The 23605-nt window shown below is 50.3% G+C and overlaps 1 protein-coding gene across 3 annotated transcripts in view; it reads left to right on the top strand.

Moving 5' to 3' along the window:
• Positions 1–10390: 10390 nt before the first annotated feature.
• TMPRSS2 (transmembrane serine protease 2) overlaps positions 10391–23605 on the top strand; it is a 35642-nt gene continuing 22427 nt past the window's right edge. Inside the window, exons 1-3 of one of the 3 annotated variants that reach the window (XM_038581540.1) lie at positions 10391–10535; positions 19504–19574; positions 21689–21911. In XM_038581540.1, coding sequence (XP_038437468.1) covers positions 19560–19574; positions 21689–21911 — 238 coding nt within the window. In that variant the 5' untranslated portion in view covers positions 10391–10535; positions 19504–19559. Of the gene's footprint in view, positions 10597–16616; positions 16887–19503; positions 19575–21688; positions 21912–23605 lie in introns of those variants that run through there. The other 2 variants (XM_038581541.1, XM_038581542.1) reach the window with 2 other exon arrangements.

Genomic DNA, 23605 nt, shown 5'->3' with positions numbered 1-23605 from the left:
AAAAAAAAATGAGGTATAAAGAGAAAAGGAAGGGAACACCTATGTCCTCATGGTCCTGGTTAACAATGGTCACCAACACCAGCCCGTTGGTCCCCTCACTTAAAATCCTTTCCCATTACATGCCCCCTATTCCCACTGGGGAAACCACAATATCAAATCTTATATTTGCCCATTTCGTTCTACGCTTCGTGGTTTTATATGTATGTATATCTGCATATACCGAAAAGCTATAAATATATCATCTAATGTTAAATGTTTGGATATTTATGTAGGTGGAATCACCTGCATGTGTCCTTGCAGCAAAAAACTTGCTTTTTTGCTCAAAAATTTGTAGGAGTTTTTTTCATCGTAATGGGTACAGTAATTTCAGTCTTTTGAATAGAGCACTACACATGAATTCCCTTTCCTATTAGCAAGAGCTGACAGGAGTTTCCTGTCCATCTTTGGGTGGTTTCCAGTTTTCCGCAATAGAAATGGTGCTTCTGTGAACATTCCTGGGGGAATTTCTGGGCACAGTTCAAGAGTTTCTTTAGGGTGCACACTTCAGTAGAATTTCTGGGTAAAAATCTTACGTTTCTTCGACATGGTGGGGTGATACAGAAAAGGTTTTCAATGTGGTTGTAGCAATTCAAACCCTCTTCTTTTCTCGCCCCCTCCCAGCTGACTCAGTTTTGGTCATACATAGTATTGAGCGACTTTAATTTTTGCTTATCTGGTGTGTGTCTGTGTTAAAATATGCTTGACATAAAATTTACCATTTTAACCATTTTTAGGGGCACAGTTCAGTGGTTTTAAAATACATTCACTTTATCGTGCAGCCATCACCATAACCCATCTCTAGAACTTTCCACTTTGTCCAGTTGAAACTTTGTCCCCCTTAAACAATAACCCCCTCCCCCCCACCCCTGGCACCCCCGACTCTATGAATCTGACTATTCCAGAAACCTCATATCAGTGGAATCATACAGCATCTGTGCTATCGTGTCTGGCTTAGTGCACTCAACGTGGTATCCTCAGGGTTCCTCTACGCTGGAGCACTTGCTCAGTTTTGTGTTCGATATACTATAACGGGGGGCATTTTCCAGGGTATTGGGTAGAGGACTTGAGATGGTGCAATTGAGGGAGCTGCCAACCAGCCCCTGTGTGTCCCTTGTCTCCACATGTGATGCTGAAGCTTGACGACCACAGAGCAGGGAAGGATGTTGTCTTGGCCCGGGCTGCTCTAGCAAAATACCACAGGGGGCAGCTTAAACAGTGAACGTTTATTTCTCACAGTTCTAGAGGCTGGAAAGTCCAAGGTCAGGATGCTGGCCTGTTTGGTTCCTGGTGAGGACTCTCTGGCTTGCAGATGGCAGCCTTCTTGATGTGTCTTCACATGGCCTTTCATTGGGGTGCACACATGAAGAGAGGGAGACGGAGACAGAGACCGAGACAGACACACCTGCAGAGATCTCTCTAGCTCTTCTTATAAAGGCCATCAACCCTGTCAATCACCAGTCCACCCTGTGACCTCATTTCTGCTGGATTATCTAAAAGCCCTAATTCCATGTACAGTCACATTGGGGGTCAGGACTTCTACATGGGCGTTTGGGGGATCATCATTCAGTCCACAACAGATGTAAAGTGGCAGACAGAAGAGGCAAGTTAGAACCCAGATGCATGGGCTGGAGCCCATGAGGCCAGACGGTTGCCCATGACCTTGATGAGAGTGTCCCACGGAAGCTGGGGCAAGGGCTGGTCATCACAGAGCTAAACACACACCAACAACCAAGGAGTTGGAGAAGCTGAAGGATCTGCAGGGAAAGGCCTGGCTGTGCCTCATGCAAGGAGGGGTGTCAACCGACCAGCAACACGATCCGGGAGCAAAATCCAGTCCTGCTTCACTTCTGCCCTCCAGATCCCCCAAGATCCCTTCTGGCCCAACCTAAACCCATACACACAAAGTAGGGAATTCTGGTGAAGTCGTGTCATTGCAAAGCTACTACATCTCCTAGAAGTTCTAGCACGTTTATTTTCACGTATGGTCTTTAATCCATCAGAATTGACTTACGCCTATAATGGGAAGGAGGATTCTAACTCCATCTTTTTCCATACGATCCTCGGTTTCCGTGAGACTTCTCCACGGACCTGTATGCCGCCTGTTTACATGTCACATCTCCATACGCACATGGTTCTGTTTCTTGGCTCTCTGTTCTTCCCCTTCACCGTTCTTCTTTTCCCCACGCCAGGACCATTGGGCTGCTTCTTATAACAAAGTCATTAGACTCAATCTCCTGCGATTGGTCTTCTGAGACAGTTTATTTGGGAAGAATCCTGCCATGTCTTTGCTTTTGTCGGGCGTGTTTTGGTGCTTCTTAGCTCTTTGTTCTTCCATGCTCTTGCATATATATTTTAACTCATCAGTGAGCTCCAGGACACATGCATCAGAATTTTGGTTGCAACTGTGCTCAATATATGACATCAATTCGAGGGGACAGTTGACATCCTTATAATACTACACCTTCTGTAAATGCAATGTATTTCTTTCTTTTTTTTTTTTTTAAGGATGTTATTTATTTATTCATGAGAGACACAGAGAGAGAGGCAGAGACACAGGCAGAGGGAGAAGCAGGCACCATGCGGGTTGTGGGACTCGATCCCGGGGACTCCAGGGTCATGCCCTGAGCCGAAGGCAGACACTTAACCGCTGAGCCACCCAGGCTTCCCTCTTTCTTTCTATTTATTTAATCTTTAATACCTTTCAGCAAAGGCTTATAATTTTCTCTCTAAGGGTTTTCACATATTTGGGTAAGATTTATTCAAGGCAACTAATTTTTGTTGCCATTTAAGTGGTAAACCTTTGGCTTTTTTTTTCCCCGACTTTTTTGATGACACATTTCAAAGATGCAGAAAATCTGAAAGATTAGTACAATAGACATATGTCCACACTCCTCCTAGAGCCAACAACTCTTAACATTTCCCCATAGGTGGCTTTTTCTAATGAGCCATTTGAAATTAAATTGCAGACATCATGACACTTCATTCCTCAATATTTCTACATGCCTCTTCTAAAAATGACATTCACTCACAAAATCATGCTACCATGATTAAACGATACATTTTTAAAAAGCACTTCCAGTGGCTAGTTGGTGACATAGAAGAAAGCAAGTTGGGGATCCCTGGGTGGCGCAGCGGTTTGGCGCCTGCCTTTGGCCCAGGGCGCGATCCTGGAGACCCGGGATCGAATCCCACATCGGGCTCCCGGTGCATGGAGCCTGCTTCTCCCTCTGACTATGTCTCTGCCTCTCTCTCTCTCTCTCTCTGTGACTATCATAAATAAATAAAAATTAAAAAAAAAGAAGAAAGCAAGTTATTTTGTGCATTGTCTCTGCGTCTTGCATCAAATATAGACCACTAAGCTTTCTTTATAATTCTGTTTTTCTCTTGAATCTTTGAGGTTTTATAGGTACACAACGACATCAACTTCAAATAATGACAGACTAATTTCTTTCATTGTAACTTTCATCAGGTTAATTTCTCAAATAATGACAGACTAGTTTCTTCCATTGTAATTTTCATCAGGTTAATTTCTCATTCTTGCTAAAAAACATCCCATACAAAGTTGAGTAGAAGTGGTGCTAGCAACAATCCCTTCCTTTTCACCACTAAGAGTGATATTTTTGGAAATTTTTATAGATCTCCTTTATCAAGTAAGAAAGCTTCCTTTCATTTCATCTTTGTAAAGGATGTTTTTTTTTTATATTATCATGGAGACATGTTGAATTTTATTGAATGCTCTTTTTAAATATATTAAGGTAGTTTATGATTTATGTTGTCATGTTGAACTGTAGTGAGAGGTTTTCTAACATTAAAGCAACATTATATTCCTGGGATAAATCCAACTTGATTGTAATCTTTCTTGTAGAATGTTGGATTCATTTTGTTAATATTTGTTTAGGATTTCTACATTTATATTCATGAGTTACATTGGCTTGTGATTTTCCCTTAACTATCTTTGCTGGTGTAGGCATTGATAAATAAATGAATATTTTCTGTTTTTTTGATTCCTTGGAAGAATTTTTGGAAAACTAGAATACTCAATTTCTTAACTGCTCCTAAGAATTAACCTGGGAAATCATCTGGCCAGTTATTTGGTGTAAGTGTCTATATATTCCTTAAAAAAAAAAAAGTGTCCATGTATGTCCATCAATAAAGTCTGCTCGTTGTGTTGTTCACATCTTTTATGTTTTCACTGATGTTTGTTTGCTTGACCTTTGATGGTCAAGAGAGAAGGTGGTAGATTTGGAAAGATTTTGTAATTCTATAAATGTTTCCTTTATACATTTTTGGAAACTATGTTGTTAGGGATATGCAAGTTCACAACTACTATACTTTCCAAGCAATTTGTTTATTTTATTATTATAAGTGGCTCTCCTTATTCTCAATAAAGCCTTTTGTTTTCAGGTCTATTTTGTCCATTATTAATATAGCCAAACCAGCTTTCTTTTATATATGTCCATTCTACATATGTTTCATAAGTAGCACAGCATATGGCTGTCTTAAAAAACTAGATGATCTGATAATCTATGTATTTTTAAAATATCTATTCATGGTAACTGGACAGTTCAGAGTATATTTTTAAAGATTTTATTTATTTATTCATGAGAGACACAGACAGAGAGGCAGAGACATAGGCAGAGGGAAAAGCAGGATCCATGCAGGGAATCGGATGTGGGACTTGATCCCAGGACCCTGGAATCACACCCTGAGCCAAAGGCAGGTGCTCAACCACTGAGCCACCAGGTGTCCCCTAGTTCAGAGTATTTACATGTACTATCATTGCTCATGTATTTTGCATACACTTATCCACGTATATTTTGTGATTTCTTTTTGTCCTGTTTTTTTCTGGGTTCAGTCTTACTCCTTTCACCATCATCCTTCTTTGCTTCACTTTTTTTGGCTTCATTGAGTTCTTTCCCACTTATTCCATTTTTTTCTTCTTCGGGTTGGACATATCAACATACACTGTTATTCTTATACCTTATACCTTATTGTTTGTTTGTTGGTTGGTTGTTGGTTTGTTTTAAAGATTGTATTTATTAATTTGAGAGAGAAAAAGAGAGAAAAGGCATTTATTTATTTGGAAAAAAAAGAGAAAAAGCATTTATTTATTTGAGAGAGAAAAAGAGAGAGAAAGCATGAGCTGGGTGGGGGGAACGACAGAGGAAGAGGGAGAAGCAGATTCCTCAATGAGCAGGGAGCTCGATCCCAGGACCCCGGGATCATGACCTGAGCTGAAGGCAGATGCTTAACCGACTGGTCCACCCAGGCGCCCCTATTTCTTATTCTTTTGTAATTATCCTTTTAACAAGCATTTCAGCAATGTCGAACATTAATCAGTGTGTTTCTTCTATTCCAGAGGAATACAATCATCAAAATGCCTTAATCTTATTCATTATGCTAGGGATAACACTAAGTTTTCATGCTTTTATTTTCTGGTATCTCCGTTCTACTTGTTGCTGCTGCTGCTGCTTCTTCTACCTTTGCAAATTAAACATTATCAGAGGTACCGTGTTTTGCTGGCAATATTGGTTTAGATTGACCCACATTTTTACCACATCCTTCACTCACCACCGCCTCTTGTGTGTCAGGCTTCCCTTCTGGGATCGTTTTCCTTCTTCTTGAACTGTGTCCTTTTCAGGTTTCCTTGTGGTTAATACTGTCTTGATTTGTCCGAAAATGTCTTTTCCCTCTTTCTTGAAGGATATTTTTTGCAGGATGTAAACTTCTAGGTTGACAGTCACTTTTTCCTGATGCTTTGAATATTTCATGCCATTTTATTCTGACTGCCCTTTAGGGAGCTAAGTCCTTTGCCCCAGGAGGTTTTTCTAGAATTTCTCTTTATTTTAAGGATTCTGCCTTCTAACTATATTATGTTTAACTATGGATTCCCCTTTTACCTGCTTTGAATTTGTTGTGCTTCAATAATCTAAAGACATATAACTTTTATTAATTTTGGGAAACTTTAAAAAAAAATTTATTTGTTTTATTCTTTTAGAGAGTGGGGAGGGGCAGAGGGAGAGAGAGAACCTCAAGCAGATGCCCCGCTGAGTGCTGAGCCTGATGAAGGGCTCAATCTCCCAACCCTGAGAACATGACCTGAGTCAAAATCAAGAGTTGGACACTTAACTGACTGAGCCACCCAGGTGCCCCAATTTTGGAAAACTTTTAGTCATTATTGCTTCTGCCTTGTTCTACCTCTTATCACATTTTGGAAGTCTAATCAGACCTATTTTATTTTATTTTTAAGTAGACTCCATGTCCAGCGTGGACATCAATGTGGGGCTTGAACTCCTGACTTTGAGACTAGGACCTGAGCTGAGACCAAGAGTCAGATGCTTAATGGACTGATCCACCCAGACTCCCTTAACCAGGTCTATTTAGATCTTCTTCCTCTATCTCCACATCATACAGCATATTTTTCATATATTTTTTTAAAAAAAGACTTTGTCCTTGTGTGAATTTTGGATAATTTCTCCAGGTCTGTATTCCATATCATGGAGTCTCTCTTCGGCTACTGAAATTCTTTTTCTTCTGGAAGTTCTCTTTACTATTTCCCCCTCTAGTTCTACTAATTTTTTTTTTTTTTTAATATTTGCTTCCAGGGCACTTGGGTGACTCAGTTGGTTAAGTGTCCAGCACTTGGTTTCAGCTCAGGTTGTGATCTCAGGGTCATGAGATCCAGCCCCACGCTGGGCTCCTGGCTCAGCAGGGAATCACTTGGGATTCTCCCTCTGCTCTTCACTTCACTCTCTCTCTCTCTTTCTCTCTCAAATAAATAAATCCTTTAAAAAAATCCTTGTTTCTTATTCATTTTTAGATTCTCTGTTTTCAAACGTAATGAACATACTTATTGTCTCATCTGTGTCTAATAATTCCAATATGTATGGTCTGATTCCATAGCTTTTTTTTTCATGATGTCTTATTTTAGTTCTTTTTAACTCAATTAAAGCTCATTTTAATTGTGACTGTATGGGACTTTTTCTCCTGGGCTGAGTGGCAAATAGTCAAGGTTATCCAGAGAAAACAGAACCAATAGGCTATATCCATCTCTCCCTCCCCCTCCCACCTATTGAAATTGGAATCAGCTCATGTGATAATGGAGGCTACAATCTGTTCTCTGCAAGCTGGAGGACAGAAAAACCGGTGGCATGATTTGATCTGAGTTAAAGGTCTGATAACCAGGAGCACCAATGTTGGAGGGCTGGAGAACATGGATGTCCTAGGTCAGGCAGAGAAAGCAAATTAACTCTTCCTCTGCCTTTAGTTCTACTCAGTCCCTCAAGCGATTAGATAACATCCATCTACATTGGAGAGGGCAATGCTCAGTGTATTGATTCAAAAGCTAATCTCTTCCAGAAGCACCCTCACAGCCACACCCAGATATGGTGTCTTACCAGCTATCCCGCCAATCCTTAACCCAGTGGAGTTGACACATAAAGTTAACTAGCACATGGGGCGTCTGAGTGGCTCAGTCGGTAGAGCGTCTGCCTTCTTCTCAGGTCACGGACTCAGGGTGCTGAGATCCAGCCCAGCATCGGGCTCCCTGCTCAGCAGGGAATCTGTTTCACCCTCTCCCTCTGTGCTCTGTTCCTCTCTCTCTCTCCTTCTCAAATAAATAAATAAAATGTTTAAAAAAAAATTAACCAGCACAAACAGCATTCCACTAGAGAGGCTCTGAGTCTGCTTTGGCCATGTGCCGAGGGCATCACCAAAGTACACTATTTTATTTATTTTTATTTTGTAAAGGTATTTATTTATTTATTTATTTATTTATTTATTTATTTATTTATTCATGAGAGGCAGAAAGCAAGAGGCAGAGACACAGGCAGAGGGAGAAGCAGGCTCCATGCAGGGAGCCCATCGTGGGACTCGATCTCGGGACTCCAGGATCACGCCCTGGGCCGAAGGCAGCGCTAAACCGCTGAGCCACCCAGGGACCCCCAACCTACACCATTTTAGATTAAACTCTTGGCCTGACATTTTCTGACCACAAAGGTGGGAATTTGGGTTCAAAACCTAAATTGTGATATAAATTGTGATATGAGGACTCCCTTGTAATTATAAATTCTCACGAGACCATTATTCCTTCTGTAAACTATAGACAAATTTATACCTCCATATTCCAGTGGGGTGTATATCAATTTTTAAAAATCATTATTTTTCTGAGGGAAGAGATTTTTGGGTGTCCACTTGCTAGAGTGATATCACAGCCACCTTGCTGAGGCCTGTGACTTTACTCACCCTCACCCTCACCCCCTGTGCACAAAACTCTGCAGTATTTGAGAATGGTTTCGGGATGCCTGCCACTAAGATTCCTTCTTCACTTCCCTAGATACATACGCCCACTTCACTTTTGTGCCTCAAGATTTCCTAAGTTTTCTTGCAAATTCAGCTGTAATTTTAAAGGACGTCACAACATATATCCTAGCCAGCCTCTTCGGTTGTTTGTAGTGTAAGCATTATTTCAAGGTATCGACCCTGCCATATGAACAGAACTCTGTTGCTTATTTTTATTTTCTTTTTATTTTTTTAAGGTTTTATTTATTTATTCATGAGAGACACAGAGAGAGAGAGAGAGAGAGACTCAGAGACATAGGCAGAGAGAGAAGCAGGCTCCACACAGGGAGCCCGACGTGGGACTGGATCCTGAGACTCCAGGACCACGCCCTGGGCTGAAGGCAGGACTAAACCGCTGAGCCATCCAGGGATCCCCTGTTGCTTATTTTTAACATTTAATAATAGTATTTTGCTTTCATTGCATCACAGCTACTTCCCTTGGTGAGCAATCCTGATTTTCCGCTTGTATTCATCCAAGAAGTGGTAATGTGGGCTTTACTTCAGAGCCGATTTGAGTCAGTGGTTCAATGACACCATGAAGAACCGGGTTTCTAGTCTTCTCTGTGCTGTCGTTTTTGATGGAGGAACTTTGTTTATTGGGCTCTACCTTCCTGGTGATGGAAAGATAATGATCTGCAATTCCTGAGACCGCTAGCTTCTTTTTCCGAGGACAAGGAAGTGGTTCTCTGGAAGTTTCCTTAGAAAAGTGGAAAAAAAAAAAAAAATCCAACCTCCCTCCCCTAAACCCCACATCTCGCTGGCCATAAGCATGTTGTGTGTTCATCCCTGAAGCGGGAATGTGATTAAGCTGCTGAGCCAGAGACTAGCTGGCTACATGCCCACCTCTAGCGCCGAGGCGACGTTGATTATGCAGGCTGACAGTCTGCCCCAGGGAGGTGTGTATACTGCAACAAAAATTCCATGAAGCGGTCGAGAGGAGAAATGCATGTTGAGAGAATAACCTTCAGGAGAGCTGAATATAGGGACCCACATACCACCTGGGGTGAAGGTGGACATTAGGGGTTTACATAATGGGGTCACTCCTAGACAGCTCCAAACACACCCGTCTGGACAGAAGTAAGTGGGTTGCCCGGAGGACAGAATCTGACCTGAGCGTATCTGCCATACATGGTCCTGGATTGTCTCCTCCTTGGGGCAACCTGGACACCTGTGAGGTATGTGAGATGGGTGGGTTCCCCGCACATGGGACGGTTCCCTTTAAGGATCTAAGGCAGAGCTGCCTCCGGAACCACCTGCCTTCTGCACCTGGGGGGGTCAAGGTGCAGGGTGGGAAAGAACTTACTAGGAGAGTCCAGCTCCCAGGCCAAGGAGACATGTGATTTTGAATGAATTAGGTTTTCTTCTGCTTCCACTTTATTGTAAAGCCATGCATGCTACTTAGTGTGCTGCAAACTGCATTGGAAAGAGTCTGCAGGACAGGGAAGAGCCACGCCTCTCCTGGACTGAGGCTTATCTCACCGCGTCCCTTGCCTGCCGTGCTGGGAAGACCTGTCCGTGCTCCCTGGGGTGTCCGGAGGGTGGGAGGAGCTGGGGACCTGAAGGCCAGGAAAGGCTGGCACCGGTGGGCTGGACGGGCCTTGGCGCACGGTGCTGTGTCCTGGGCGCCAGAGCCAGGGGTCCTGGGGGCCTGGGTTCTGCTTGTCGGGTCCAGGAGCTCTCGGAGCAGCTGCTTCTGGGGCTCCCGCGGGGCTCAGGCAGTGCTCCCCAGAACTCTGCTCCTCCATCCAAACCGGAGCAGTGCAGAGGACAAGGGCAGGGACACACTGCTCCCAGCCCTGCACTGCCGGCCACCGCGGTGGGGGGGCCCGGAGCTCCATGGGGTTCCCCCGCCGGGCAGGGGCCGAGCCCGTCCCGGGCAGTCCCCGGGGCAAACTCCTCCCCCCCCGCCTCCGCCCCCGTCCCAGCCGGGACCCGCCCCGCCCGGGGCCGCCGCACCTGCCCGTCCCCTCCCTCTGCCAGAGGTGACCTGGGACCGCGTTTAGGGGTGTCGCCCTGGGCACTTGGACACCGCCTCCCGGGATTAAAGCGAGAGCCGGGGAGTGCAGGGCCGAGGAAGACGAGCGCCGCGGGAGGCGGAGGAGGCGGAGGCGGAGGAGGAAGCGCGAGGGGCGGGGAGCGCCGGCCGAGCCCCGCAGGTGAGCGGCGCGCGCGGCTGGACGTGAGTGAGGCCAGGTGTGGGCAGCGCCAGCGCAGCAGGTGCGTCCTCCCGCCGGCGGGACCCTCCGGGCCGGGCCGGGCCGAGCGCCCTGGGGGGGCTGGAGGGCGCGGCGTCCCCGGGGCCCCACGATCGCTCCGCGCGGCCGGGACTCGCTGCCCCGAGTCTCTCGCTCACTGGTGGGAGCAGGGGGTGCTCGGGGCCCCTCGGGGTCGGGCCTCTCGGCCAGAGCCGCCTCCAGGCCCACCTGCCTTCTGCGCCCCGGAGCTGGGGAGCCCGCGTGCGCCTTTATCTTGGGGGCGCAGGGGGCGGGGGCAGGAGGATAGAGAGTGGCCTGTCCTTTTCTTTGTTTCGGGAAAATCTCTGCAGCCCCGGAGTGTTACCTGAACTCCTTCTGCTCCTTGGTTCCCTCCGGAGGTTCCGGGAAACTGGAAACTCGCTGAGATTCTGGGAGCGATAGGGCGGCGGGCGGGGATGGGATCCCGGAGGGCCCCCCATCCCGTCCCGGCCCCAACCCTGGGCGAGGAGGGCGCCATCGGCTCGGCGGCGCGGGACCGGCGGTGGCCATCAGAGCCAGGCGTCCTGGGCACCGGGGTCCGCAGGAGGCTGCCCCGGAGGAGCCGTCCTGACCCCACCGTGCGCTCCCTGCGGGGACAAGGGGACCCGGGGCGCCTGTCGGCCGAGCACACCAACCTGGTGGCGGGCGACCTGCCCGCGGCCCCACGGGCCCTGCACAAGCGGAGTCCAAGCGCCCCAAAGCCCGTGCGTCCTCTCTGCAGAGGGCCCTTGCGTGCCCAGAGCCCTGAGCCCGCCCTGAAGCGGGCTGCGCCTCCCCAGGGCACAGCGCATTGGTCCAGAATTGCAAAGCCCGAATGCCTTTACCAAGACACAGGCAGCGGCCCGCCGGAGAGGAATCCTAGTGGCTCCTAGTGGTTCCCCGCCCCAGGTCCACCTGGTGGGCAGGTGTCACCCACCGCTGGGCCCTGAGACTGCAGCCTCTGGGTCCTGGGACTTAGGATGAGGACACCCCCCAGGGGGCGAGCTGAGCCTTACGGTCACCGTCCTGGCAGCTGTAGAGGGTCACCGAATCATGGAAAATTATAAGGGCTGCCAAGCGGAGTTCCAAGGTGTTTAGGAAACTCGAAGTGAGACAAGGCTTGTTGACTTAGCCGGGGAGGTTGGGAAGGTTCTCCAGGAAGTGAGGCTGTCGCCAGCCTCTCCTGAAGGCGAGTGGCCGCTGGGAGTGTGGGCAGAGATTACCCAGGCTCAGGAACCTGGGGGCGCAGGCCCCCATGGAGCCAGGCCGGGCCAGGTGAGGGGAGCCTGGCTGGCCAGGTGATGGAGGAGACTCCCTCTAAGTCACTGGGGAGCTGCTTCCCTTCCTCCAGCTTTTCCAGGGGTGAGGCCTGCCTCCCTGCCCCCAGCACAGCAGGAGGTTGGGGTTATCTTGGAAGGCAAGCGTGCAGAACTGGGGGAGTCCTCACTGGTGCCTGGAGATCCATTCAACACCTTCCTCTCCGTATTTGTTTTTAGTTTTTAAATATCAATGGGTGGGCTGCATGGGCCTTCACCAGTCCAGCCAAGCAGCTTTGCTCTTCCGCATTTCCAAGGTCAGGCTTCTCCTAGCAGGGCTGTGCTGTTGCCAGAGCCCTGGAGGTGGCCTGGAACCCTGGGCTTGCCCAGGGGCTCAGTCACTGGAATGGTAGGAGAAAATGTGGCCGCGTTAGTATTATAATAACAGCAAAGGTGGATGAGGCACTTTCTTCCAGCCAGGTGTCATTCCAAACTCTTGATAACATCCTTCACTTAGTTGTGAGTTAACTGAGGCAGAGAGGCAAGATCCTCGCCCAGGGTCCTGTAACCCATGGGAAGCCCTAAGGGTGAAGCCTGGCCACCAGGCTCCGTAGGGCTGTGGCTGGTCTTGTGACCTCCTTTTCCTCTGGGAGATTGGAATGTCTCAGGTACAGGTACCTGGATGGAGCGCCAAGGGAGCTGAGAAAGGGACCCAAGGGACCCAAGGAATCCTCAGGCCGAAGGGGTGTGCTGGTGCGCTGGGCTGGTTCCCCCTGCCCAGACAATGGAGCACCTGCCTACAGCCCTCCCTGGGTTCTGTGCTGAATCTTCCAGAGTGACCGGGGCAGAAGGGTCTGGGACTCCTCGGTAGGGCGGTGTAGACAACTGAGCTCCTTGGAGCAATGAGGGACAAGAGTCAGATGAAAACATCCAGTAGACGGTGTAGCCTAGACACACACGGGCCTCCCAGGAAGTGAACACCAGGAGTCCAGGCTGGTGGCTCTCACTCTTTCCACCCAAACCTGTGTCAAGAGTCCCAAGAGAGCTTCGTAATAATATGGGGTCCTTGCCCCCGTTCCAGTCACTGCATCAGATTGGCAGTGGAGCTCACGTCTCTATTTTTTTAAGCCCTCCAGAAAATCACAGATTTGGGGGGACCAGAGTCAAGTCCAAGCCTTGGTAATGGAAGCAGAGAGGAAATGGACTGGGTCAATTTAGTGGCCAATCAGTTTTGGTTAAGGACTGGAAGCTGGCCGGCTGGTGAGGAGGGTGAATGGGGGGGAGGGGGCGTCTAGAGAGGCACTCAGGGTCTCTGCGCTTTCTGAGCTTTCTGACCTCTGTTCCCTCCCACTGCTCAAGGTCTCCGGGGGTCATCCTGCCCCCCACACTGCTAAGCGGGGGTCATCCTGCCCCCCACACTGCTAAGCCTTTGCTGCTCGTCCTTCCCTCTCCTTTCCAGGGCACCTGCGGGGACCCCCTGATGTTGGATCTGCCCCAGGACAGGCTGGTGGCTTCCGGGGATGGAGGAGGGAGGCTCACACCCCTCTGTGCTGTTGACCGTCCTGGCCCCAACTACATGTGGAATCCCAGAGAGTAGCAAAGGGCTTGGCTGGTCAAACAGGCAGTTATAGGGGACAACCTAGAGGCAAAGCTTGCGGTCAGGAAGGAGAAGAGCCAGCCTGAGATTTGGTTTGTCCCAGCTTCCAGACAGTGGTCGGGAGCCGAGGGACTCGGACGGGTGGAAATGTCACAGTCAACCTTAGAAACACGGAGGGAGAAAGAGGTGGAGGGTGTGGGCAGTTACTTGGATTGTGAACAGTGTGGACTTCGAAGAGGGAAGGTGGCTCAAAGTCACACTTGTCGAGGTGAGTCCGGGAGGAGGAGGACAGGGCTTGCTCTGGGTGAGAACTCCAGGCATTCTGCTGGTGTGGACGGAGCCCAGCCATGAGGCCCCTCCCGGGCTGTGTGTGCAGGAAGGTGAGGGTACAGAGATGTGATAAGAAAGCACAGAATGTTTGAAGGGCACCAAGTGTTGGCAGGTGCCGGCCGCTGAAGTCTGGAAGCTCCTGGAAGTTCATGCAAATGCAGAATTGACAGAAGGATCGAGGGGAGCTCAAGTGGAACTGAGAAGAGGCGATGGCATCCAGCTCAACAGAGAGATATTTTCCAGTGAGAGCTGAACTGGAAGATAAAACGGCCCAGGTTGCACGTGGGCACGAGACCTGGTGCCAGAGGCCCCCCTGGCCACTGCTCCCAGGGCACCACACCTGACCTCATGTCAACCCTCGATCAGACTCCGGGCACGCAGAGCCCCCGTTTTCTAGGGACGTCGGGTTTGGAGTTCGTTTTGTGAGTGTCTCATCACAGGCGATAAAAGACCGTCCTGCCTGGCCCCCGACCAAACTCAGTTCTGTTCTAGAATATACTCGGATAAAATACGCGCGGATAGCCCACCTTCCGGAAACATTGGATCAAATGTTTCTCAGTTTGGAGAACTCTGTTCTTTCCAAGGCAACTGGTGGATACTTAACACCTGCCTTGTTGGAAATGTGGTTTTCCCAGGGTTGAGTTGAACCTGCCTTTCTGACCACTGGGATCCTGCTTTCTTTCGCCCTTTGGATATACACAGAATCAACTGAATCTCCTTTGCACGTATTCGTCCCTTTGATACACCAGCAGGTAAAAGCTTAGTTGCCGTCGTGATGTTATTAGCGTGTGCCATCGCGTGTCGGCCCCGGTGCTGGAGGCAGACACACTCGTTCCTTGGAAACAACCTTGTTCATTGATCATCCCATTCCACAGATGGGCCTGGGCAAGGTCTTCAGCCCTTAGCACAGCCTGGGGACTCCTTCCTCCCGGAGGGACCTGGGCACCTCTCCAGCCCGCATGCCGCATTAGGTATGCAGTCAGTTTTGTGCACCTGCGTCTCTGAGGTCACCCACATCCCCACCTTGGAGGCTGGTTCTGTCCAGGTGCGGGCTTCCCAGCCTGCTCTCCTCTCTCTCTCCCTCTCTCTCTCTCATTCCATCTTACTCGTTTGGCTTCTGGAACTCGAAAAATATCAGAACACTTTTTTTGTACGCTACAAAGCTTAGCTTGAAAGAAGAAGAAGAAAGAAAGAGAGAAAGAGAAAGAAGAAAGAAAGAAAGAAAGAAAGAAAGAAAGAAAGAAAGAAAGAAAGAAAGAAAGAAAGAAAAAGAAAGAAAGAAAAGGGGAGGGAAGGGGAGGGGAGGGGAGGGGAGGGGAGGGGAGGGGAAGGGAGGGGAAGGGAGGAGAGGAGAGGAGAGAGGAGAGGAGAGGAGAGGAGAGGAGAGGAGAGGAGAGGAGAGGAGAGGAGAGGAGAGGAGGAAAGAAAGAAAGAAAGAAAAAAGGACCCGACCCAATTCCTGGCCTAAAAAGTTTGTAATCTCACTAGGACAATGGGGCATTCATAGAAAGAGAAACTTGGAAGACGCGGGCAGTACCTCTCCGAGGCGATGTCTCTGTCTCTGTCTGTCTCTCTCATCCCCGTGTGAATCACTGCGCAGGCCTCTCGATCGCTTGTCTTATATTTGTTTACATGGATCTGTCGCTTACACCCTCAGTGTCCGATAACCGGCACCTAACCTCGCTTGGTATCCGCAACAGGATACGAGAGCATCTTTGCATATCATATCCTGTGATTTTATGGCCTGGTTGGGGTGTAAGCAGCTCCTAGCGATCGTTTGTTTGTTGGACAGGGAGCGTCTATTGGTGTTTGCTTCGGGGATTGAAGGAGGCGGACAGGTCAAGGAAGGTAGGGCCTCGCCCTCTTGTCACACCTCCTCACGCCTCCTCACACCCCCGGTGTCTTAAAGGCGCTCAGTGGGGCTCGGGGCAACAGCAAATGCATGATAGAGGTGTGTGGTGGGGTCCACGGGGACCCCGTTATGAGGAATAATACCCCGGGGCCCCCTGGATGGGAGTCCGGATCGATGAGATGGACCTCATTTGCATTGGTTGGGTGGTTTTCAAAGTACCTCTCCAGCAAATGCTTCCAGAGATCCCCAGAGAAAAGACTGTCTTGGTTTGGAAAGAGCTTCGTCACGTCATGGGGTGGGGGGGGCAGGCAGGGGCCCGGCAGGTGCTCGGGATGACTCAGCTCTCTGAAAAGAGAGCCCGGAGTGACCGAAACCAGGCAGCGCGTTGTGTGGTGTGGTGTGACTCAAGTGGGCCCTTCTGTTAGTGTTGGCACGGGAGCTGGCCGAGGACCAGGAGGGACCAGGAGCTTTGTCACACATTTGCTCTATTGTCGCTTGAAGGAAACGTGCTTTGTTAGGTCTGGCTTTCTGGAATCGAGGACAATCATCCGTGTCCTTTAAATGACAGGAAAGAACGTTCGAGAAACTGTCCTCTCTCGCTACCTCGGGCTGTCTTGCTCTGTTCAAAAAAAAAAAAAAAACCCAGTTAAAGAGATGTGCTTTGCTGTGGAAAGACTTGGGGTTTTGTGTCTGTTTCGTTCTGTGCGGGTGTTGTGGTTTGTGTGTGTGCGTGGTTTTGTGTTTTTTTGTTTTTGTTTTTTTTTTTCACACAACGTTATATGTAAACGCCTGTTTGGAAGATGAACCGGACCCAGTGGCCTCCTGGTCATTTCGGACGTCGGTGCTTCCTGTAGGTCCAGTCCCAGAGTGAGACACTTCCCCTTCTTTGCTTTTGGGCCAGAGAAATTACAGGCAGCTCGACTCCTGTCTTCTGTTCCAAAGTCCGCGGAGGCCGATCTGGGCGCGCTGGGTGTTTCTGGTTCTAGGTTTTGCGGGTCAAGGGATCTCTGGATGAGACAGGCTTATCCTGCGGTTACTTCTGGGTCCTGTGGTGTTTACTGGACAATTCGCAGCTGCGGTCGCCTGCGCTCCTTCCTTCCTTGGCTACCTGGCCCCTCGCTGTTGGGGATCGCGAGGGAATAGGAAGCGTGGATTTTGAGCGTTGACCCATCATCCCCTTCAGAGGGCTCTTAACCGGGTAAAGCCGCCAGGAGGATCGGATTTTCATTTCCTGAAACTTCACCCCAAATCTATAACTGGTGAGATAGCTCAGAGGCACGGGGAGCTGGAGACCGGAGGGCTGAGAACGTGTGCTCAGGCGGGACGCTTCGGGAAACAACGTCAGGGACGTGCTGTGATGGTCTCCCCTGCTTGGACCAGAGGGGAGTGGGGGGGGGGGGTCCTGTCTTGATGGCGAGTCTTAGATAGAGCCCCCGTCCTTCAAGGAGTGGACATCGGACAGGTGTCTTCATATGTGATGTATGTGATGATCACATCGTTTAAAGGCTTACACGAAGATCCTCTCACCTGTATATGGGTCACTTTTCTTCATTCCCAGAAAAGTGTTAATCTTTTTTAAAAACCTAAAAAAGCCTCAAAGCTATCAATACGAACTCATTCTTTTTTTTTTTTTTTTTTTTTTTTTTTTAAATCTGAGTGGGCTCCATGCCCAATGTCAAGCCCAACACGGGGCTTGAACTCATGACCCTGAGACCAAGACCTGAGCTGAGATTGAGAGTCGGACGCTCAACCGACCGGGCCACCCCGGTGTGCCTCATTCTTGTATCTTAGCTTCACGTGAAAAGTAAATAAATGACCTGGTGCATTTTTATTGCGACCTGTTCCTTGAGGTTTCCCAAGATTAAAAAGCCATACTCACATTTTTATTTATAGCAAGCCAATGTGGGTTGTTTTTTGTGTGTGTGTGTGTGGGGGGGGGGGTTGTTTGTTTGTTTTTAGTTTAACGAGTCCAACAACCATTGTGCTCACGAGGTGCAAGGCAGTGAGTGGGCCGGAGCTGGTCCTGTTGCATGTAGCTCCCAGTGGACTTGGGACTCGGGGAGAAGTGCCAGATGCAAATCTGCAAACCTGCAAATGCGTCCTATGTCGCCTCCTTCCCTACCCCCTTGGAGGCAACAGTTATCAGCTTTACAATCACCTTTATTTAACAAAAATGTCAGCAGCCCTCACCGTATGCCAGGCACCAAGAGTACATTGGTATCAACTCATTTCACACCCCAACAACCCTGCTCTTATCTCCTTTTGCAGACGAGAGCACAGAGGCCTGGGAACATTTAACCAGCCTGCCCCAGGCCCCAGGTCCCAGAGGTCATGGGTTCAACCCCCGCACTGTGCCGCCCTTTGAGCACCTACTGTGCACCAGGCCCTTGGCAGGCGCTAGGAAGCCCAGAGCCTTCTCATCGGGAATGTGGTCTGGAAGGCTTGGAAGGCCGTATCCTCGAGTCTTCTTTGGTCACTCCGAGACAGCAGGGAGGGGCGGAGAGAAACCCTCCGTGAGCACCCGGAGGGTGAGGGTGATGCCTCAATGGGGGCTTTACTATAAAGCATTCCATGTTGATGGTTTTTCTAGAAATTACGGTTAACTGTTCACAAACATCTGCAAACAACAGAGCCTTCTTTTCATTCCTGCTAACCTTAGAAACTGTCAAAATGGTTCGTTCTGGAATGTTTTCTTCTCTGGATTTGGGGTAGCACGTGACTTAGTGGGTGCATGTGGGTGAGCTTTATGGAATTTTGTTACACGTGTTTATTAAGAAGTGGGAGATTCCATACGGCTTATTTAGAAAGAAACGTGTGGCCTCCATCTGGTATTAAGTTGTGGACCACTTGCTGCACAGTGGGAGCGTCCCCCTCGTCCCCGTGGGTGGGAACCTTCCCCTCGTCCCTGTGGGCAGGAGCCTCCCTCTCGTCCCATGGGTGGGAGGCTCCCCCTCGTCCCGTGGGTGGGAACCTTCCCCTTGTCCTGTGGGTGGGCACCTTCCCCTTGTCCCTGTGGGTGGGAGTGTCCCCCTTGTCCCCATAATTGGGAGCATCCCCCTCGTCCCCGTGGTTGGGTGCCTCCCCTACGTCCCCATGGGCAGGAGTCTTCCCCTCGTCCCCCGTGGGCAGGAGCCTTCCCCTTGTTCCCGTGGGCGGGAGCCTCCCCCTCGTCCCATGGGTGGGAACCTTCCCCTCGTCCCTGTGGGCAGGAGCCTCCCTCTCGTCCCATGGGTGGGAGGCTCCCCCTCGTCCCGTGGGTGGGCACCTTCCCCTCGTCCCTGTGGATGGAGGCCTTCCCCTCACCCCTTGGACCCTCTGCAGGAGGGAGCAAGGAGGGGTGTCTCGTGGGATGCTGTTGCTCACCTGGAGCATGAGCTGGACCCACCTGGACCCCCTGGTTAAATCCTCACCCGAGCGAGACCGTGCCCAACTCCACATCCATGTCCATCCCAGAATCAGAGAGGCTCAGGCATTGGCATGATGACACCTCCAGGAAGTGTCAGTGCCATGAGGTGACCCCAGGTCTTTGCCCACCCTTCCCCTCCCTTGACCTTGATGGTCTGTGAGTCACTTTGTGCTTTGCGTCCCCGGGTCCTCCGTCGCCAGAGGCGGCCCGCGGGACATCTCGGCCTCGGCGAGAGCTGAGCTAAGTACAGCGGCCCCGGCCCTGAATGCAGGCAAGCACCCAGCTCCTTCCGTGAGCGTTGGGTGGGGAAGAGGCAGGTGGAGGTGAGGGCCAAGGTGAGTGGGTAAAACTGCTGTTTGCTCCGGAGAGAGCTAACTCTCGTCTGGAATATCTTCTGGTTTTTTTCTCCACGTGTCTCCTAAATATTAACCGGTCTCAAAATAATACAGTCTTATCATTCTTTCTTCTAGGTCATCTCGAACGTCCCAAACCTTTGCCATTACCTGATGCTGCTGATAAAATCAAGATGGCCTTAAACTCAGTAAGTGGTTAATTATTACTTTCCCAGTCTTCTCCGTTTCCTTATTCCTGCTGTTATTTTCCAAAGCGTACGTTGGGCAGCATTTTAAGAGCCGGCTGCGGGGCTGCGTGTGCCCCGTGGACGCTGGTCAGGGCTCTCTCTCTGGGGCGGGTGGGCGGGTGGGAATGGGTCAGGGTGCAGACAGACCCAGAGCTGTCGGGTGGGTGTGGGGTGTGTGCACTGCTCACCTGGGCCCCTCCTCTTCCTGCCCTGCAGGTGAGTTTCGGGGTGAGCTGTGGCGACAACCAGGGGCAGAAGGGTGTGTGGGGGGGGTGGGGAGTAAGTCCCAAGGTGGAACAGGTGCGGGGGTCACCGCCGGCCGGCAGACCCCTGTGCAGCCCCTGTGCAGCCCGACGTCCTGATAAAACCGGGGGAGGCTACCCCTCTCCCCGGACGCCCCCCGACGTCCCCCCGCAACAACGCTGGGGGCAAATGCAGTACCTCTGTTCCCTGTTCTATCTCACCGACTCATCTCCCCGGGGACGCGTGCATGCGGTACAGGGTCGTGGTTCCTAACCAACCAGATTTTCCATAGCTCGTATCTGGAAAGCCGACCTTTTGCTTTTGCCCTCTTTAGCAGTTGCTGGTTTTTATTTTCACTGGATCCATTTTAAAATTCCTATGCATTGCCCCGGGGCTTCGCTGGGACAGACGCTGTGCTGCCACGACCTTTCCCGGGTGGGACGGCGTGTTCTTAGATGCTTCCGATAGAGACAAACACAGGCTCTAGGTTTTTTTTTTTTTTTTTTTTTTTTTGGCCTTCGGTGGCCTGTTTAGATGAGAGATTACACTGGTTCCCTCTCTGTCCACTGCTCTGGTTCAGAGTTACGGTCTTTGGACTCGTGAAGGAGAGCATCGGTGAGTTATTAAGCAGAGGTTAACTCCGGCAGCCCGCACGCGGCTGCGGCTCCGGCTCTGGCTCCGGCTCCGGCTCCGGCTCCGTTCCCGTATAATCTTGCTTCCCGGGAGGCCCCATTTAAAATGCTAAGCGGTGCCTGGGCTCAGAACCCGGGTCCTACCTGAGACCCCGCTCAACAAGAAGCAGGAGGAGAAGTGAACGAGGGGAAAGAAGTTTGAGGGTCCCCCAGAGAGGACGGCCCAGCCGGTGGGCGATGGGGGAAGGGGGGGGCTCGCAGGTGCAGCCAGAGGAGGCAGTGTTTACCTGGGCAGAGAGGCGAGGGGGAGGGTGTCGTGCACAGACCCAGCGCTCCCCTCGGAACTGGCTCGTCGCAGCAGGACTGCCGTGCACACGGTTCAAGGGTCCCCCGGTAAATGGTGACACATCGCCTAAGGGAGGACGAGGTGGAAAAGGAACTTTTAGAATAACATGGATAGCATGAGCCTTTAGGTAACTTTCTTAACCTCTATCACGCACGCTCCTCCCTGCAAAATGGGTCTGTCCGTCCCACCTGCATCATCCAAGGGGGGGGTGTGGCCCGGTTTCCAGGAGGCAGTGAACACAGGCTCACATCCAGACCTATACACATTTTTTTCTTTTTTCTTTTCTTTTCTTTTCTTTTTTTCTTTTCTTTCCTTTCCTTTCCTTTCCTTTTTTTTCTTTTACTTTCTTTTCTTTTACTTTATTTTATTTTATATCATTTCTTTTTTTTTTTTTACTAAATCTCGGTATTGATCATTCACTTTATTTCAAAGTATTTTATTTATCTCTATTTCAAAAAAAATAGTTAACAAACACACACAAAACTGTTGACACTTTTTTTTTAAGATTTTATTTATTTATTCATGAGAGAGAGAGAGAGAGAGAGGCACAGACACAGGCAGAGGGAGAAGCAGGCTCCATGCGGGGAGCCCGACGTGGGACTCAATCCTGGGACTCCAGGATCACACCCTGGGCCGAAGGCAGGCGCCCAACCGCCGAGCCACCCAGGGATCCCCAAAAACTGTTGACACTTATTGAAAGTTCTGGTTAGTTCTTGGTCTAGGTGACTTCAGTGTTTGAACCTGAGGGGAATCTGCAGCAGCTTTTCAGCACCTTGTCCAAGTGTGATGGATGCACACCTAACCTCTGGGGTAATTGGGGTTTCCTAGCACTCACCTTCTCTTTCATCGTTTAGGGGTCACCGCCAGGAGTTGGACCTTACTATGAAAACCATGGATACCAACCCGAGAGCCTGTACCCCCCGCAGCCCGCTACGGCCCCCAGAGCCTACCCGGTGTATCCGGCCCCGTACTACCCGCCTGCAGTGCCCCAGTACACCCCGAGGGTGCTGACGCACACTTCGACACCTGCCATCCACACGCAGCCCAAGTCCCCGTTGGGGACGGGGTGCACCGCAAGTAGGACCCTTTTGTGTTTCTTTCCTACAACAGCACCAGCGCTGGGGTCCGCCTTCCCCAGGGGGCTCTGTCGCTGACTGTCCTTCCTCTGCGGGGGCTGGTCCTGCACCCTTCCCCTCTCCCTCGCTGTCACAGCTGTCATTGCCTCTGTCACCTCCGGCCTGGGGCCCTGTGAGGGCTGCCAACCTGCAAAGCCCTTCCTTCACTTTACTTGACCACCCGGGGTGGTCTTCCGAGCTGGGCCTCTGCCTGTTCTTGCCAATGAAGGGTAAGCTCCAGAGCGGGAATCCCGTACCCTCCTCCCTTTCTTTGTGGCATGGTTCCCTGGATACAGCAAGTCACGTTTAAGTTGCTGGACGAGGGCTTGGTGCTCAGCCAGTGAAGCGGCTGGTGTGGTTGGCGCACACGGAAGTAGGTCTCGAATTCAAGGATCTCACGGGCAGAGTGCAGTGCGTATTGCAGGGCGAGGGCTCCCGGGACTGATCCCCTCAATGCCACGTGCTTCCTTCTGACTCTCTCGTTCATCTCCTTTCTTCCTGCGGCCCTCCCAGCTCGTTGTTTTTGTTTTATTATTTTTTTAAGATGATTTATTTTAGAGAGAGCACTTGGAGGGAGAGAATGGCGAGCAGACCCCCCGCCCCCGAGCATGGAGCCCAACGTGGGGCTCAATCGCATGACCCTGAGACCGTGACCTGAACCCAAACCAAGAGTCAGATGCTCAACCCACTGAGTCACCCAGGCTTCCCACCCTCCCAGCTTTGACTGCGGGCTAGGGGAAGGGTGAAGAACTGCCCGGGGAAACCAGTATAGCTGGTACCAGTACCAGCCACTGAACGGTTACCATTTTTGTTGACGATGTTTTTATTTTATTTTGCAAGCTCGCGTGTACATGCAGCTTGTACAAAGAGCAATAGCGAAGTGAATCTCCACACGCCCCCAGCACATCGTAAAGCATGGAAATGAGTCCTTAACACCTGTGCTGCCTAAAGTCCCGGCATGCCCCTCCCCAGGCCCCGGCAGCCCTTAACCAGCGCTGTCACCCTTAGTCCTGCCCGACACTCACCTTTGCAAATGGCTCCTGGTCCTTCCTTCCCTTCCATAATCTCTACTCTCATTTATTCCCTCATTTCCTATCCTTCAGTCTTCCTCCTTCTTTCCTATATGGTTCCCTCTTTCTTTCCATCGCTTACCATCTCCAGATTTTACCCCTGGAAGACTGGGGATGTAGGTGTCAGGCAAGTGGGCTCCTCTTGTCTGCCTGGGTAGGACGGTCACTAGTATGGATTCCACCCTCTGAACGTGCTAACCTCAAGAGGGGACTCTTGGTTTCTGACCATTGCCCCCCCCTTTTTAGGACTTTATTTATTTATCAATGAGAGACACAGAGAGAGAGGCCAAGACACAGGCAGAGGGAGACGAAGGCTCCCTACATGGAGCCCAATGTAGGACTCAATGCCAGGACCCTGCAGGTTGAAGGCGGACACTCAACCACTGAGCCCCCCAGGTGTCCCAATCAATAGACTAGTTTTTAGAGTAATTTTAGGCTTGGAAAATTGAGGAAAAATTGAGTCCTGAGTTCCCACATAGCCTTTCATTCACCCCCCAAGGTTTTCCCATCATCTTGCCTTAGGGTGCTACACTTGTTGCAATCGATGGACTGATGATGTGGATACAGTATAATTAACTAAAGTCCA

The sequence above is a fragment of the Canis lupus genome, chromosome 31 (genome assembly GCF_011100685.1).
Source record: "Canis lupus familiaris isolate Mischka breed German Shepherd chromosome 31, alternate assembly UU_Cfam_GSD_1.0, whole genome shotgun sequence".
NCBI classification, from domain to species: domain Eukaryota; kingdom Metazoa; phylum Chordata; class Mammalia; order Carnivora; family Canidae; genus Canis; species Canis lupus.
This window is presented reverse-complemented; position numbering and strand designations above follow the sequence as displayed.